Source organism: Chamaea fasciata, unplaced genomic scaffold, assembly GCF_029207755.1.
Source record: "Chamaea fasciata isolate MVZ Bird 193981 ecotype frontalis unplaced genomic scaffold, bChaFas1.0.hap1 SCAF_1, whole genome shotgun sequence".
Lineage (NCBI taxonomy): Eukaryota > Metazoa > Chordata > Aves > Passeriformes > Sylviidae > Chamaea > Chamaea fasciata.
The window spans coordinates 69,950,903-69,969,433 of NW_027094086.1; the positions used below are offsets into that span (position 1 = coordinate 69,950,903).

At 43.9% G+C, this 18,531-nt stretch overlaps 2 protein-coding genes across 3 annotated transcripts in view; both read left to right on the forward strand.

Annotated features, from left to right (window-relative positions):
* The window catches only part of DDC (dopa decarboxylase), a 54,782-nt gene extending 50,263 nt beyond the window's left edge, over positions 1 to 4,519 (forward strand). The window contains exon 14 of the mRNA XM_066185621.1: positions 482 to 4,519. Coding sequence (XP_066041718.1) covers positions 482 to 697 — 216 coding nt within the window. The 3' untranslated portion in view covers positions 698 to 4,519. The remainder of the gene's footprint in view (positions 1 to 481) is intronic.
* Positions 4,520 to 6,495: 1,976 nt separating this feature from the next.
* FIGNL1 (fidgetin like 1) lies at positions 6,496 to 11,702 on the forward strand. Of its 2 annotated transcripts, none has more exons than XM_066205911.1 (2): positions 6,496 to 6,573; positions 9,021 to 11,702. In XM_066205911.1, exon 2 carries the CDS (start codon positions 9,029 to 9,031, stop codon positions 11,096 to 11,098), a length of 2,070 nt encoding a protein of 689 aa, XP_066062008.1. In that variant the 5' UTR covers positions 6,496 to 6,573; positions 9,021 to 9,028; the 3' UTR covers positions 11,099 to 11,702. The 2 variants fall into 2 exon arrangements, with proteins under 2 accessions (XP_066062008.1, XP_066062016.1); XM_066205919.1 differs by lacking the exon at positions 6,496 to 6,573 and adding an exon at positions 7,091 to 7,196.
* The last annotated feature ends 6,829 nt before the right edge of the window (positions 11,703 to 18,531 follow it).

An 18,531-nucleotide genomic window follows, 5' to 3' on the forward strand; every position in this document is an offset into this window, starting at 1 on the left:
CAGGGATATATTACCTTAAAAATTGTTTAATTAAGGGTAAGATTTCATATTCAAAAGAATCTCTCACAGCAGCCATGCTTAAGTGAGGAAAGTTAGTATAGTTCACTGCAAAACTTCCTCCTAAACTTCCTCCTGTGTTTGTTTGATTAGATCCAAGAAGAGTGTAATTATAAGGATACGATAATGAATGCTTTTAAGATAGTTCACGACCTTAGGTCACAAAAAGGCAGTCAACTATCACAAATACCCCAGTGTGAACATTGCTTCTAAACTGAAGGTGATCCCTAAATCTCTTTGTGGCTCAAAACTTATCTCTTACATCATCATCTTTGTGTGATCCTTTGATGGCAAAGCACTGAGAGATGAGAAAGTGACTGCTTGTTACTCGTGCTACTTGGGCTTGGCTGCTTGGTGGGATTTACATTTTCCAGACTTGTTTCTGAAATTCATTGCCATATCCATTGAATTACAATGATTTCAGGGCTCAAATGAACTAAATGAGGCACTTCTTAAAAGCATAAATGATGCCAAGAAGATCCATCTGGTCCCGTGCCACCTGCGAGAGAAGTTTGTGCTACGTTTTGCTATTTGTTCCCGCACAGTGGAATCCACCCACATCAAGTTTGCCTGGCAGCACATCTCACAGCCGGCAACTGATCTTCTGAAAACATGGGGGCAAAACCATCACCAGCAGTAACAGCAGTGAAGTATATGTGTAGATAAGGTAATTAACTGGCTTTCTCTGTGTTGACAAGTTTTATTTTAGGTGCAGGTGGGAAAGTCAAACTATGAAGGAAAAAAGTACAAAACCTGTTGTTATATAGCCGAGCTGCAGTAGCAAAATCCTTGCCAATACGTTGAGTTGTAACTCCATATAGTCATTCCTTCTCTATACTGTAGTTTCATCTTGCCTGTTTCCAGGATGCACATAGCCAAGGAGACTTGAGCTGCTATTTCTTAAGAGTTTGTAGTCAAGAGCATTTGTTCAACCAAGCAATGGAAATGGAAGCGTTGGTGCTCCCTCTGTTGTCCCAGTTCACCTCTAGCATGCCCCCTCCTTCCTTCACAGATGAAACTAAGAGGTGTTAAAACCAATCAATTTAACATTACTATGGCTGCAGGAAGAACCCGAATTGGGAAAGTTTAGTTCGGGTTCTAAATATGTTAATGTTATGTGTCATGATATACTTACTGCAGTAATTTTGTAAATGAACAAAGGACAAAGGACTTCAAGACTTCCTTCATTGCAAAGCCAGACCTAGGGGAATGAGCACTAACTGATTACTAATCATCCTTCTAGCAGGTTCTCTACTTTCCCCTAAATAGTTTGCTTTTAAAACAGCCATTTTGTCAAATTCCAGCAAATAGGTTATGCTGACTATTGTTTTCCATATTGATCGTTCATGGGGAGGTCCCCTGTAAAGCTCCTTCTGAAGAGTTTTGTCAAAAGCCATGTGCTACCTGGTATTCTGTACTTTTAATCAAGTTATTATCAGCAGTGATTACTTGAAAATAGTCTGTAAGGTATGTTCTGTGAAACTGAGTTGATTTGTTTTTATGGCTTCCATTTTGATTACTTCATGGTGTAATAAATGTTTGACAAAATGTGCTTATAAATGTGATGTCAGAAATGTTACTCTTAGTTTCTCTCATTAGCTAACAAATGAGTAAACCAGTGACTATAAAAATAGGAAGTAAGAGAACAAACCCCCAAAATCAGCTGTGGTCCCCCCATCAGTAGTTTTCTCCCATTGACAGTGATGAATGGAAAATGAAAATACTGGGAAAAAACCTCTTTCTGAAAAAGTCAAATCAAATATATTTGGCACAAACCATTAATATGTCATCGCGTCAAAGACAGGTGCAGTAAAGAGCTAAAATGAAAGTTAGAGGGGAAAGTCAGAACAATATCAAGTCAAGAAGTACTTTTGCCATTTAAAAAACATAAATCCAAACAGTTATTTCTGTGTAAATGAGAAAAACATAGGTAGCTGCTTATGCAAAAGAAAAATAACATGTAGGATTAATTTGTACATTTGCATTTCAATCTTCCTTTTAATGCCCATATTAACTTCTAAAGCCTCTTGAGCAACATGCACAATTATTCAGCTTTCTTTCTCCATCCCTTTCAAGTATACTTCCTATGGCTGGGAAGTTGCAAGTAGACCAGGGAACATGGATCAGGACAGTTAATTTGGCACATGGTCTGCTCCTACATCTGTCTTTCCTAATCTCTCACTTCTGGGGTGCAAATTGGGAAGGATTATTATTTACATAAGGAACTGATTTCCCAGGCAACAGATGAAGAAAGGGATACCAATGAATTTGGTAAAACCCAGTAATATTTGAGCAGGTGACTGACACAAGACACTACTGTCAGCTGCAGTGTCAGAAATTTTGATAGCATCATTCTCTTCATCAGAACCAATATGAAATTTAGTTTTTCTGTGGTAGCACAATGCAATAGATTGGTAGACTGAAGAGAGTGGAAAATGCTGGCAGTTGATCCCTTTCTCTGTTACTATTTTTTTTTTAAACAACGTTATTCAGATCTCATGACCTGGAAAACAATGTTCATCCATAACATGTATCTTCCACACTGATACAATTTCACAACTTTTACGTTATGAAAACTCTAGAATCTTGGAGCCAAAGAAGAATTACACCTTCTCTGTGAGACAGACCAGTATTTTTTAATGTGAAATATATAACCAGATCTGTCCTGGGAAAAACAAGCAAACAAACAAACAAACAAACAAACAAACAACAACAACAAAAAAACAAACCAAAAAAAAACCACCAAAAAAAACCCCCCAAAAAAACCCAAAAAAAAAAATCCCCCAGATTTGGATCAAAGCTATCACAGAGTAAATCCAGGATAATTCCACTGTAATGAAATGTAGTTGCTTTGGGCTTAGGTGACTATAATTGAAATTAAAAATCTGAGTAATAAGTATTGGAAAAGAAAGGCATAAGGTAAGGCACTGCTATTACATAAGAAGATTCTGCTGAAAATCTGCTCCATGGAAACCAGAGCAGAGATGAATGATGCCCGCCTGTGTGAGCCTCAAACTGCTGTAAAACTGGGATGCAGACAGGATGCACACCCAAACCTAGGAGAGGTGAAATGTCCCCAACAGCCCAGAATTGACATAGATCCCTTTAGACATTCATGGGAAAATACTGCCAAAACTGACATTCAATTAAACATTTTTCAGTATCTGGATATCAGATTTAGAAGTGGCTGTTGTCCAGATACAAAAACTTCCATTGGCAAAGAATGTAAGATAAAGGCTAATTCAAAATATAGATGGAGTAAAAGTTAATTTTTTTTTTTTGTGTTTTTTTTTTTTTTTTTTTTTTTTTTGTTTTTTTTTTTTTTTTTTTTTTTAAAGAAATGACGTAAGTAAATCTGGCTAATAAACAGAAGTGATGAGACCCACGGAATTACATTTTCCCATAGCTAGCCTAGTAGAGAAACCTGAAGTTCACAGTTCTGTTTTTTTCTGAAATTCTAGGATGATTCTAATATGTAACTATTGAAGGCCTTTATAGTATCCAGTCTCTCATACCCTCTTTTCTTCATGGGATAATTCCTTCTTAGACTATTAACATTAGGTAATCTGAAAAGGAAATATGGGCTATGTAATCAACTCAAGAAGAAGCATTGAAAGGAACATTTTGAAAGAAGAAAGTAACTGCTGTTTCTGTTCTGTAGTTTTACAACGTATCTGTAAGTGAGAAACAGTGCACTTATGAATAGTTAATATTAACCTGGATTTATTGTGCCTTGTGTGCAAAAGCTAATACAGTCTGTGCCGATGAATACTGTTTGATATTAAAAATAATTACAAAATCCCAGAACTGTACTTAAGTAGAATATCCATATCTCAAGGAAGGCTGCAGCTTTTAGAGAAGGAGGGAAAAAGCCTGACTTTTACTTTCAGGAACCTCAATTTATTTTTTTTTTAAAACTAGCAGAGTACAGTACTTGCATTCTTAATGACAGATTATAAATATATTTTATTATTGATGGTGAAATATTGGAAATATATGTATTTATCAAAGTATTGATAATATATTCTGAACTGCATTATAATTATTAAATTTTTAATTTTTTCTTCCCTTTACATACAAGATTCTGCTCATGGCTGTTTTGTTGTTGTTGAAGGTTACCATATGTGATGAGTAGTGCTCACATTGAAGTTGCCTTACAACAGCAGTCTAAACCTTGAGATGTACAAACTTGAATTGCTCAGAGGTAGAAGAAAATGAGAAATAAAACTGAGAATCCTGAAGACCAGGGTGGTTGGTAGGGGCAGGTTAAATAACCATCGATGGATAGTATCTATGTAGCATACGCAGAGTTTGTGTGTTCTAAATGGAAAAATAATCAGAAGTCTAATGCTTTAATTATAATTTGTGAGCTGTTGACTCCCTTTAAAATCTGTATCCAAAACCTACTCAACAGATATATAGGTTTTAATTGGCAATATTAATAAATGGAAACAAAACTACAGCTATTGTCTCTTTGTATTTAACTAAGCTTTTCTTGCCTCATTCATGCCACATGCACTGTAAGAGGCCAAACTTCCCCACTCATACCAAGTCAGTGCCCTGATTTTCACCACCAAGGACTATTTTTCAATGTGTTCTTCAAATTATTTTCCAAATGGGAGTTTTCAAATTTTCCTGCAGGAAGTTTCTTCCTCAGCAAAAGGAGTCTGAAAAATACCTGGCCATACCCAAGGCCAGTGCTGACCCTTCTGCCAAGTTCTGCACCTGGATCTGCCACTGGAGCCACCCGCCCAGCTTTGGCTTTGGCTTGTAGCTCCAGTGCCATCATGTAGGACAGGGAAAGGAGCCCATAACATCTGTCCTGCCTGGCTGCAGCCTGCATCCCCAAGGCTGCTTTGCTCCCTACCTCTGTGCAATCCCAGGGAAATCGGGCAAGCATGCCTTGGGAAAAATTTGATGGCAGCAGTGTCACAAACTATTTAAATGTTAGCCCAGCTGGGTCTGAGATGATAGCTTGCATACCAGCGCAGACAGTTTAATGTGCTGTCTGCACTAATGGCATAACAAGCCTGATGTATATCAAAAACCTGACAGTAACTGCAGGAAGATTCCTCACGGGAAATGAAACGTTCACCCACACAGAAGCATCTCTGTTAATACCAGAGCTGTAACTGCAGCTTAGAGTGCTAATTTGCATCTAGATTGGTATGCTAATTTCAACGTGAGTTGGTGTGATCCAGATGGGGACTCCACCACCTCATTTCATTCACGGGATACTTCCACATGGACCACCATCTTTTGCCCTGTAAAACAGTGTGTCATTCATCTTGTCCCTGTCAGAGCTGTTCTCCCAAAAAGGCCTGTGCAGCAGCAGCTGCTGTTTCGGGGAGTGTTTGACAGCATTCCCTTCTGACACTGCCGTGGTAGCCGTGGTGGCCCCGCAGCCGGTGCCACGGGGGTAGAGATGAAATAGGTGGCCGTGGAGGCCAAGTGCTCGTGTGCCTGAGGGCCAGGTACCCCAACACTGGCTGCCGAGTCACCGCCAGGGTTAGGGCTAGGGCTTTGTGCTTGGGCCGTCATTCATGGAACCTGCCCCCTGTGGAGCCCGTCCTGCACCGGGGGCTGCTGCCAAGGACAGAGCCCGGGACGCCACTGGCCCGGCTGCCTGTGAGCCGAGCAAAGGGTATCCAGAGAGCTTTCTGACTGCCAGGAGAGGAACACACAGCGGGCAGCTGGGGAATGCTGATGGGAGGTGGCGGGCCCTGCCGTTTTGGGAAGCCAAAGTCGAGTTTGACACAGGAAGAGCCACAGCAATTCTGCTCCTTTAGTCACCCAACTGGAGGTAAAGACCTCGCCTGCATCACAGAAATTGCACATCTCCACGATTCCATTTTCCACTGCTACTGAAAACGGCCTGTACAGGTAAGAAAGATGACAGAACCTCTTACATCCTCCAGCCTCTCCCTTCTCGGCTGCTCTGACCTTCAGTTGAGGAACCAAGCCCTGATCAGAAAGATTTTTCCGAAGCGTGTGAGCAGGGCTGGCAAGGCGCAGGAGCAAAGACACCGGCACCAGGGGAACGAACGCCGGGGCGCCGGCGGGGCTTCGGCGGGAGACGCGGGAGGGACCCGGGAAGGACGGGGGGGAGAGGAAGGACACGCAGGGGGGACAGGGGACGGAGCCGAAGGGAGCACGCGAAGGGGACGGGAGGGATCCGGGAGGGATCACGCCGAGGGGACGCGGGACGGACCCGCCGCGCTGCACAAAGCACGCTCGCCACTCCACGCGCTGCGGTTGGTTCGGAGCCGGCCCCGCCTCCCAAGGCACGGACGCCGCGTCCATTGGACGACGCGGGCCTCAGGCGCAGCCAATGGAGAGCGCCCGCTCTGCCGCGCGCCGTCCCTCCCAGCGCTGCGGGTGACGTCTACTCAGCAAGCGCGCCCCTCTCCCACTCGGCCCGGCCTCCCGACCTCTGATTGGCTGCGTCTCCCGAAGCGCTGTTATCCCATTGGCGGGCGGGGAGCGGGCGCGCGCGGTTCGCGGAGGCGGTGGCCGGTGGGTGCGGGGCGCGGGAGGGGAGCGGCGCGGCCGGGAGTGGGGGGGGAACGGGGCGGAGGGAAGGGAGCGAGCTCCGGGGCCCTCACGGCTGGGCCCTGAGGGGCAACCCGCCCGCCCTCGGGCCAGCCGGCGCTCCTAAGCCTCCTAAGGGGCCTGGGCTGCCGGCTGGGTAGGGGCGGCGAGGGCTCAGCCGTGCCCGGGCAGCTTCCCGGCTGGGTTCCTGGCCTGAGGGCAGTGAAAGGACGGATGTGCCCGCGTACTTGGCTGTGTTTCCCTCGACCCCGTGCTGGGCGTGCTCGTGTGGGCAGGCAGCGGCACCAGCAGCAGCTCCCGCCCGCTCCGCGCTGAGGCGAGCGCGCAGCCGAGTACAGATCGATTGGTGGCAGGGCTCGGATACACGCCCAGCTTCGGGTGTGCACACCAAGTACGGTGTCCTCCTCTGGGAACAGTTCTGGCTGAACGGGTGTGCGTGTGACTCTCTTGGAGAGAAGCTGAAAGGCTGGCTGTGAGGACAATTACTATGGATTAGACTAGGGAGCAGTATGCAGAAACTGAGGCACAGGAAATTCCACCTGGATATGGGGAAGAACTTTCCTGTGGGAGTGGCAACACTGGAACAGGTTGGCCAGAGAGAGTGTTGAGTCTCCCTCATTGGAGATACTCAAGAACTATCTGGACAAAATCCTGTGCCATGTGTCCTGGGATGACCCTGCTTGAGCAGGGAGGTTGGACGAGATGGCCCACTGTGGTTTCTTCCAACCTTCCCCATTCTGTGATTCTGTGAAAAATCAAACTGGTTACCACTTTTCACTTGTTATGACCTTCCGTCAGTGTTATGAAAGTGGCTACTGAATCCTTAAGAAAGTGGTGGTGAACTTGAGATTTTATGTTCTGAATTATGGAAGAATTTTATGGGGGCAAATATGTGCTATTAAACTTTTCCTGAACTTAGGCTTTTATGTCACTTAAGATATTTTTGATTCAAGAGTTACAAAAAGAATTATGTACACAGTGACAGCTGTTTGGAGAAAAGAACTGAAAGGCTGCAGCCTTTCATGTCTTGTTCACCTGTCACTCAGCTGTGGATGGATGATGATGTGAGTTTGTATCAGATTCTCTAGGTGCAAGTTAGACTTCTCATGGTGCAAAAGTTGGCAGTAACTTTCCAGAGAGAGTCTTACTTTTGTGGCTTTGTTTTGTTTGTTTTAATTGGATTTGCTTGTAGGGGTTCTGGATTTGCAGGTAAAATGTGTTTTGACTTTTCTAAACAGCTCTACAAATTTGGGCTGAAGTAAAAAAAAAAATATTCAAACCAAAATTACTTACATCCTTGTTATTGACCATGTGTGTAACCATATAAGTATATGAGCAATAATCATATTGTGCTCTCTGTTGTCTAATGCTGGTGCCAGGCATTTTGCAAATAATTAGGGAGGACACTCCCACATAGCCCGGATTCCTTCAGTTCTGTCTCCCCAGCCTGTTGTGAACGTTGCAGCTGTACTTTCATCTGCACTCCTAGGCAGTCGTTAGCTGATCCAGACGATTGCTACTTGACTCATACTCTGTTGGGAAGGGTGCAGAATGTATGGACATGATACTTTGCAGAGAAAGAAAATACATCGTGAACGTCAGCAAATCACTCAAGTCAAACGAAATATTCCTTCTGAGCCAAATGTCACCTCTCCTATTTCTTAAAAAAACTCCAACACTAAAGAAGTGTAAATTCTGCTTTCTGAAAACGAGAAACAAACATTGCTTTAAACACACAAGAGCTTTGTTTCTCTAAGGTGTAAAATGGGGACATTTTAGTGCCTTCTAAATGGAAGAAGTAGTTTTGAACATTTGCTATTAATCTGTTAATATTTTCTTATTTTGAAACTTGTTGCATTCAGGATTATTCATTTCATTTTTATCTCCCCCTGGAGACACTGCACACAATTTTACTCACTAGTTTAATTGTTTCATTTTTATTACCATCACTGTAATAATTGAAATCATTCTGACAGTGGTGTATCCTCTGTCCTCTGCTGCACTGTGCCATATTCTGTCAAATAAGAATGAAAGCACTGGTGATTTCATTTAACAAGGCCAGTTTTTGCTTGGCCATCTGTTACCATTCTTTGCAGCCTACTTACCTCCCCAGGAGACCTCTGGTTAGAAGCAAACTCTTTTTTTTTTTTTTTTCCCCACTTTTTTCTTTTCTTTCTGTGGATAAGGAAGAAAAGATAACCTAAATGCCTTTGCACCACAAAGCTGGTTGCTTTTTGAAAAGTGTAAAGTGTCCAGACTGGATAAGTAGCTTGCAAGACCTCCTGCTCTGTTTCTCTCAGTTAAAATAACATGGGTTTTCCTGTGTAAGTATTGAGGAGATTGGGGAAACGGCTGGTGCAGCTGGTGTGAAATGGCATTTTATAACTGCAGGTATTTTCTGTCTGTTGCAGTGTCGGCAATGGAGGCCCCCGCCCCTGGTGCGGTGCACCTGAGTGAGTGGCAGGAAAGTCACTTTGCCATCACCTCTGGCACCTGCACGCCTGGGCAGAAGGCAGATGGACACCGTGCCAAGATCCTGCGTGTTCAGTATGCATGGGCAAACTCCGAGATCTCCCAGGTCTGTGCTGCCAACCTGTTCAAGAAGTATGCAGAGAAATACTCTGCGATTATTGACTCTGGCAACGCGGAGACTGGCTTGAACAACTATGCAGAAAACATTTTGACTTTGGCAACATGTCAGCAAAGTGACAGTGACAAGTGGCAATCTGCCTTGACAACAGATAATGTGTTTGAGTTAAAGTGTGTGCAAGAGAGGATGCGGGCTGGCAAAATTTTCCAGAGCTCTCAGATGGCAGCAGCAGATGCCCGTGTACGAGCTGATAAAGGGGTCAGTGCCTCCGTTGCTCCAGCTCTTCCTAAACTCGATGTCTTCAGCAGTGCCGGGGAGACTGAGCTCAGTGCTGGCTCAGCAAAATGTGCGAGTCAGGGACCAGATCTTCTTGGGCATCCCTCATCTTCCAAGTCCCTTCTAAGCAGTGTGCCTCCTGTGACCAGAGCTTCAGACACACTTCCTGCTGCTTCAGCCTCCTTAAGCAAACAGGTTCATCCAGGTTTCCAGGCAACTCCACTCTTTGGAAGTAAAGAAGCCACTAATAGTAGTTCTCTGAAAATGTCAGGTAAATGTTGTGACGGACAAAATTTGTCTCTCTTCAACCAGTCAGCTGTACCTGCCTGGTCTGCAAATTCTGGGAAAAGAAAAGCATTCTATGGTCTGGCTGATGATGGCAGCTCAGCTATTCCTAGCCTTGCTCCATGTCAACCTTCCATTTCTACAGAAACTAATGGTTTTTCAGGGCAAAGAAACAGAAATGAAGAGAGCAGTGCTCCTGGGTTCAAAACTGCCAAGGAACAGCTGTGGATGGATCAGCAAAAGAAATCTCAAAACCAGCGTGCACCAGTCTCGTCATATGGAGGTATAAAAAAATCCCTGGGTGCAGGCAGGTCTCGGGGTCCCTTTGGCAAGTTTGTGCCCCCGATTCCGAAACAAGATGGAAGCGAAAATGGAGGAGCACAGTGTAAACCTCATGGAGGGGAAGCAACAGACCCATCGCTGCCTGTGGATGAACGGCTGAAGAGCATAGAACCAAAGATGATTGAGCTCATCATGCACGAGATCATGGATCATGGGCCTCCGGTCAGCTGGGATGACATTGCTGGAGTGGAGTTTGCCAAAGCCACCATAAAGGAAATCGTGGTGTGGCCCATGCTGAGACCGGACATCTTCACTGGCTTGCGTGGTCCTCCCAAGGGAATTCTTCTCTTTGGCCCCCCTGGGACCGGCAAGACCCTCATAGGCAAGTGCATTGCTTGCCAGTCTGGAGCAACTTTTTTTAGCATCAGTGCCTCCTCCCTGACTTCCAAGTGGGTGGGTGAGGGGGAGAAGATGGTCCGGGCGCTGTTCGCTGTGGCGCGGTGTCAGCAGCCGGCAGTCATTTTCATCGATGAGATCGACTCCCTCTTGTCCCAGCGCGGAGAGGGGGAGCACGAGTCATCCAGGAGAATAAAAACTGAGTTTCTGGTGCAGTTAGATGGGGCAACAACCTCCTCTGAAGATCGTATCCTAGTGGTTGGAGCAACAAATCGACCCCAGGAAATTGATGAAGCTGCCCGAAGGAGACTGGTGAAGAGACTCTACATCCCTCTCCCAGAAGCCTCTGCCAGGGAGCAGATTGTCACCCGGCTGATGGCAAAGGAGCACTGCTCTCTGAATGAAGAGGAAATCAAACTCATAGTCCAGAAATCTGATGGGTTTTCGGGGGCAGACATGACACAGCTGTGTCGGGAAGCTTCTCTGGGCCCCATCCGCAGCCTGCAGTCCATGGACATTGCGACCATCACGCCGGACCAGGTGCGGCCCATCTCCTTCCTGGACTTTGAGAGTGCCCTGAGAACAGTGCGACCCAGCGTGTCCCCCAAGGACCTGGAGCTCTATGAAACCTGGAACCAGACCTTTGGCTGTGGCAGATGAGCTCCATCACAACTGTTTCACAGGAACCGTTCAGGGCTTCGTCACTCCCTTGTGTTAAACCTGTGGCAGTTTAGTGCATCTGAACTTCACTTGGTTTCTGTCTTGGAATTAAACCTCCTTTTGTTATGCAGGCAGATGTCCAGGCTCTGGCTGAGGCTTTGCCAGCTGAAAAAACCATGAGGAACTGCTTGTCATGATACAAGAAATTGCTGAACAGCAGTGGCATTGAGAGGCTGACAGAATTTACAGATTGCTGGGAGAGGTGGACAAATTTCACTGATGTTTAAGGGGAAGGTTATCAAACCTCACAAATAATTGAAAGGAATATTGGGCAAATCTTGCAAGGTCCACCGTACTGTGTCAGTAAGGCATTTGAGTAATAGCAGAAATACCCATTTTGTGTAGGGGTATGGCAAAACTGGGATGGATGAGGGAGAGTAATTAGAGGTGCTTTGTTTGAGTGGAGGTGGATGTGGACTTGTATGGAAAAATGGAAGAGGGGACAAAAGAGGAAGGTCTCTTTGGGCATTGTTCTTGTCTGACATCCTTTTGACTCATCACTGCAGTTAATCCCAGCTTCTCATTAAAAACTTTTTTTTGATGATTTTCTGCTTGACCTTGCTTTCTGTGCTGCATCAGCATACGTGGGTGTATTTTATTGGGAAGTCTGAACACCTGCAGGTGGAGAAGAGGCCATGGGTCACAGGGGCCTTAGGATCTGGGCCCATCTGTGGGGTAGCCAGTGTCGGCAACCAGGTGCTGCAGGGATCCAAAACTCACTGCCAAACTGAAGGCTGGACAAGCTGGCAAAGAGGAAAAACAGGATTTGGGAAGAGCCCCCCAGTGGCAGGATAAGGGTCCCCAGGGTCTGGGCATGGGTATTTGATAAACTTAAATCCTGTGGCAGTGTCTGAAGGCTCTGTGAGTGAGGTGTCCTTGTGAAACTGGGGAGTGTGGGGGCTGTGTCACACACTGGTGACCTCGGGTGGTGTGAGGCTGGAGCTGAGGGATAGGGTGGGGCTCTGGGAGTGCCTTTGTGTGTGTGTGCTGGGAAGGACACTGCTCCCTCTCTGTCCTTGTCTGTGTGTGTGTGTGTGTGTGGTTTTGTATCCACTGGTTTGGATTGGCTGGACCCCCAAGCAGAAACAGGAGCAGCTGCATCCATCAAATTAAGATGGAAGATGCCCTACTCTGAGACTGTTGGGCTGTAATGGTCAGGAAGGAGAAATCGCATGTCCCAACGCCTCCTGGGTTCCACTGCTCCTTAAAAAGTCCTCATGCATCAATGGTAAAATTCCTGTCTGGCTTGTATTTGGCATTCATAATTAAGGCATGAAAGAATGGCTTTTATTCACATAACCTGTCCTTGCCCACTGGGCTGAGCACAGCTACCCCTGAAAGGAAAATAAATGGAAATCTTTCCTTTGGATTCCTTTGTCAGTGTGGCAGAGCTGACTGCTCTGCTGTCTGTGCTTCGTTTTCAGTTTCTCTAAAGAACGTTTTCTCATATTGGGGAAAATGCAGAGTTTAAAAGCTGCTCTTCCATAGATTTCTCTGAAACTGGATGAATGCTGTTTAATCAGCGCTTTTTAAAGACATTTGGAAACTACAGGGCCCAGGAGACTACCGTGAGCCTTGAATTCAGAATAATTTGGAAGGCTCAGAATTTCTTAGAGCTCATCCTGATTTAAACAAATGAGTCAGTTTTATTCATAGCTCAAAACTGTATTCATAGTTTTTTGTCAAGTCTGATATATATCAGAAATTGTTTTGCAGAGACATAAAAATTCAGGTTTGGGAAGTTACCTTCATTTTTGAAATAGTGAAAATAAAATAATTAGATTATTTTGTAAAAATAAATGTGTGATATGGTCCAAACCATTTGACTTTTGTGCCACTTGGGTAAAGATTATGAAATTAAGTCTGTTTTTACAAGTTCAGTTTTGGAGAGCTATAAACACATACTAGGTAAGATTTTTGCTCTCTCCAAACATTCATTTAAATTTGTTGTTCGGTCAAGTGAATGAAACACCAGAGAATTTTAATTGTTTAGTCAAATTAAGGGTTGCTCAAGGGTTAATAAATGCCTTATATATGATTAAATAATTGTCTTATTCTGGGAATTACTCTGGTGTGCTATGTGAGCATTCTGTGGTCATCTCTGTATCTGAATTTTCCATTTTAATGGAAGTGCTCTACAAGGAGGGACCAGTGAAAATCCACATGGTGACAGAGAATGAAGCTCCTCTTGAGGTGACCAGGACTGGGACAAAAGTTCTGTGCCTCTGTATTTGTCTCCTGCCAAGTGGAAGTTGTCAAACAGATAAAAGGTAGAATCAGACAAGGCTGTTCTTCCTCCTACTTTTTAGGTTATTCATTTATTCATTTCAAGGATTAGATGAACGTTCTGCTTTTTTCTTTTCTCTTTTTTCTTTTCTTTTTTTTTTTTTTTTTCTTTTCTTTTTAGGAAATATGTACAAATAGTGAAAGGGAGCATTAGGTAAAGTTTATTGTGTTTTATTAATGATGCAGGTGACACAACGATCTCTTCGGCCATGTAGCATTCTTTGGGCTTTGCTGCAGAGCTCAGGGCCATCAGGACTTGCAGTGTCAGCCCAAGATGAGTTTCATCACCCTCTGTAACAGTGCCACCACACAGCGACTTGACTGCCAGGAACATAATTTCACAAAGTACAGAAAATTGCACAGGAATAGGGCATGATTGTAATTTAAGGGAAATGGTGCAGATAAATCCACTTTAATGGATCTGTTTAGTGTATGCAGAAACCTGTGTACTTCATTATTTATTCTTTTTGGCTGGCTGATCTTTGGAAGAAGAAATGCAGGACTCTCTGGTTTTGTGGTTCAGCAACGCTGGGTGCACAATCTCTCAGTTTCTCTTAAAGGTAAATAATTGCAGTCCTGGAAAAGTCAGGTCTTATTAATAAGAAAATTCAGACTCTTGGTGCATCTTGGATTTGAGTTAGCTAAATTGTCTCAGAGCTGTATGAAGTCCCCCAGGGGATTTTCATTTGCAGAAAACTGTGCCCAATACATGTAGGGGAAAAAGCTGATGAGGCAGAAATGATCATCACCTGCTAATGGCAAGTGGATGGAAACCAGACTGAGCCCTTAAGAGCATCACTAAAATTGTCCTTTGGAAACAAAGCAGTTTCCTTCTCACAGAAATTATGGAGCTGGTCACAAGCCAACGTGACATTGGAAAACCAACTCACCAAACAAACCAGCATTGGCTGTCCCCTGGGCTGCATCTGCTCCATGGGTCTGCTGGAACCAGCTGTGCGCTGCCCCAAGGAGGCCACCCTTGTAGCCCTCCTCTGCTGACACCTTCACACCTGCACCCAGCACAGAACAAGTCATGTAAAATTGGGGCTTAGCAAAGATACAGACACAATATTCCCAAAGTCCACATTTTTTAGGCTTGCTTTTTAATATTTTGTTACCATTCTATAACTTACCTTTAGAAAATCAATCATGTAAGATGCTGTAGATAGAAGCAGCTGTAGTACTGATAGGTCTCTAGTATGGGTTTTTTTGTCCCATTAGGTGAGGAACTTCATACAACCTTGGGTCATAGCTGTGAAGCCAAAATAACATTATCACAGGGTTATAGGTCTGAAAAGGACTAAGAAATCCTCAAATTCCCACTTTGTGAAAGGTGAATTAATTTTTGTGATTCCTGGTGCATGTTTTGCCTGGTCTGTTTTTTAAAAACTTTCAGTACTTATAAAAACCTCTTTTTGGACTTCATTCCCATACCAGTGATATGATTACACGCAGGACTTGGTGTATTTCAGTAGATGCCACGATGCAAAGACAGAGTCATAAATGTGTTAGCCATTAATAAAATGGCTTTCTTGTCTGGATTCTTCTTTAGCAAGATTGAAGGTGAGTAAAGTTCTTCCCTAATGTCTTATCTGTGTTACCTTGATGCAAGTGTTCTGTGTCTTATCCTGTCTGCATTGCTCACACAAAGACATGGGGAAAGGTTTAATCATCCCCTTGGTAGCAGGTACCTGAAACAGTTGAGATGTGTCGTCATTCAGCACTACAATACTACCTGTACTAAATAAATGTCACTCTTCCACTCCTTTTAATAATGTCCTCTTGGTTAGTCTTCTGATCACTTCTGTGTGCTCATCTCTCCTCAGTGTTGATAGCCCAAATGAGTGCTCGTCAATGATAAGGGACAACACTGGAACAGAGCAGGACTGACTATGGGTGCAGGGTGGTAAATGAACTTTTCAGTGTATTGTTCAGTTTCAGCAAAGTTGTTCTGAAGTTGCTGTGTTTTCTATCTTGCCCAGGTTGGTTTCAACAGCAAAGTTACACAGAGGAGCCTCCCTCTTCCATCACAAATAGTCACCAATGAATCCATCCTCACTGCTGTAGGAAAGACCCAAGTGAAATCTCTGGCATGCCTTGTTGTTTGGCTCTTAATGCACTTTGCAACTAACTGGGCAGAGGTGTTACAACAATTTAATAATTTCCATCTTCAGAAAATATCACAAGAAAGACTCAGAGCAGATGTGTCCTGTGTCCATATTCCCAGATTACCAAGGCACATAACCTGTTCTAAAGGAATATTAAGTTGTTTTCTTGTGGCAAAGATGGAGCAGTAAACAAAAGGCAATGTTGTTCTCTTCCAGAAGCTGAGGGTCAAGGAAAGTGAACGAAAGCTACAGGTATTCTGTAAAGACACCAGGTCTGCTTTCTGGCTGGGGGAAGAGATGGTGCAGTGCTTCCTCACTGTAGGTCACTGAGGAAAAGGGGAACAACTGCCCTTTCTTCACCCAGGCATGACTGGAGTCGTTAGCTGGGCAGGGAAGGGGGGGGACAGAAAAGGGGAACCTTGAGCTGTCCAAGCTCAAGCAGGGACAAGGCTGCTGTGGATGTGATTCGGGTGCTGCATCACAACCACAAGCTCATGGGTGCAGCTGAGGTGATCTCTGATTCCCAAACAACACCCTAAGCCCAAGAGAGCCCCTCTGTTTGAACTGGGTTGATTTGTAGTGGTCAGGGGCAGGGCAGCATCTTGTGCTCTGTCCTGCCTCTGATCTTATCACATCCTCCTTTGGCTACAGCGCCTGCAGCGTAATCAAACACAGCCAGGCTGCTCTGAGGCTTTCCACCAAAGCCACACGAGAAAAGCTCCCAGGAGCTCAGGCTTTCCCCTAAACTGTGCTGATAGAAAATTCCACTTCCAGATTAGTTTGCCTGGTTTTGGAGCTGGCATGCTGCAATCTGAAATTCTCTCTGGGCTTTGTAAAATGGAAACACCTGAGCACCAAGAATTAAATGATGGCCAGCCTGCTGATGCATTGCTCAGAAAGACTGTCTGGAACAATTGTGTGTTCACAGGGACAAAAAAGAAAAAAAAGAAAAAAGAAAAAAAAAAGACGCTTTTCTTATTTCAGAAGTAGATCACAAAATTCTGGACAGTGACTTGTGAAAATTCCTACACAATTCTTACAGGTTTTGAGTTCTGTACTATGGGTTAAAATGTAATAAGATTAAATTGCCTAGGCTTCTGCTTTTAAATTTAGAGTGGTTTTTATGACTTTTGATTACTGGTGTTAGTAAAACTGTCTCTTTATAACTTTTGCCTACAGCCAAAGGCAAGTGTGTCTCTGCCAGCTGGGACAGTTCCACCTAAATCTGTTGTGCAGAATCATTTTGATTAATAAATGTCCCCAGTCCCGAATATTCCTCAGTGGTGGTGAAGACCTACAGGTCTGTTTTCTCCTTTCCCAAATGAGTAATTCACTTTCAACTAGTGACTGCTTCTCCTTGCTGGTCTGATGCAACCAGTGAGATTTCTTACAAGAGTTGTTATGAAATGCCTCATGCCTACACACTTAATTCAATATTCTGAAGAAGGAGAACTTATTTGACCAGTGGATTTTTTTTTTTTAACCAAGTATGGAAAGAAAAAAGAAGAGGAGTAAATATTGACATTGGGAGCTTGAATTTGCTTGAGATATTGTATTTTTTGCACGCCAATTATTTGCACTACAGAATGGATATAGAAATGGTGTAGTGAAGGACATAGCCATTTACATAGCATTATAGAAACTCCTGGTTTTTCCAGGAGTGAATTGTCCAGTGATGGACAATTGTTTTCCAGAGAAGGCATGAACTCTGGAAGCTGGTGTCTGCAAGATATTCTGGTGCCAGCTTCTCTTAATAAAAAAAAAGAGAGAAAATTCAAACAGAATCAACAGAGAAAATGGAAAAGTACTGTGGGTGGGGAGATCGATTCCATGTACAAACACAAATTAGCATATACTTTCAGGCTCTTTTGTCTTTGATGATATATTTTTCAATACCTGTCAATGTCTTAATGTTATATAAAAACATACATTTAGTGGTGAATGGCACAGAACAGAAAAAGAAAATTCCACTTTCTAGAAGGTCACAGAATCTCTGAGCTGGCATAGCTACAACTGGAGAGAAAGAAGCAGCTTGTATTGACAATTCTGTGATCAGTTCATTATTTTCTGAGCGTGCTTTGTGATTTTTTTTTCAGTGATTTTAATGCTAAATTTAAAAGGTTCCACCCTGCTTAATGCGGTGCCTTACCGTCATATGACAGTGAGTCTCAGAGCTGACTGAAAAAAATTAAATGTGATAATTAAAACATTGTGATATCAGAAGTCATTCCAAAGCCAGAAGTTTTGCATCAAAGAAACAGAAGATCAAATTTTCAGAAACTTTTGCTGTCATCTGCTGAAAATACACGCTAACGCTCTGTCTGTAAATGCCTCAGAAGGGACAAGGCTGAGCACACTGGGGACTGCTCCATTGTGGTTTCATTCATGAAAACTATTTTTCATGTGCTTTTAAAAATAGTTGTGGTACTGCAACTCCCCAGACAGTCATGGTAGTATAATTCATGCCCCTAGCCACCCCAGAGGAGAGGGAATTCATGCCAGGGAATGCTATCTTTTGTCTGTAGAACAATCCCATGAAAAAAAAAAATCCATGTTTTAAGAGTCTCTATTGCCCCTAGAGCAGAGGAAAAGTGATGCTGCCTTATTTATATCACTAGGGAGGAATGAATGTAGTTCTTGTCTGTGGGTGAATCCCAGAATCCTGGACACATGTGCCCGCGTATGCAGGTGGCAATGGCACTGCTGCTCCTCACCTTCCACAGCCTGGCGTTGTCTCACACAGCGCTGTCAGCAGCAGAAGTTGTGCAATGGGATACGGGAGCCAGGTAAGCTCAAAAACTTTTGCTCTGCCTCCATTTAGGACAAGCTTGAAAGATGCCTTGCTCAGTCTATCCTATGTAAATCTTAGGAGTTTATGGAGAAATATTTATCCCCAGGACTCCTCTCCATTTCCAGCTATAGCAGTCTTTTCCGGGGAGAGGAGCACAGCTGTAGTGTTTGAATTGCTCTTTTTGTGTA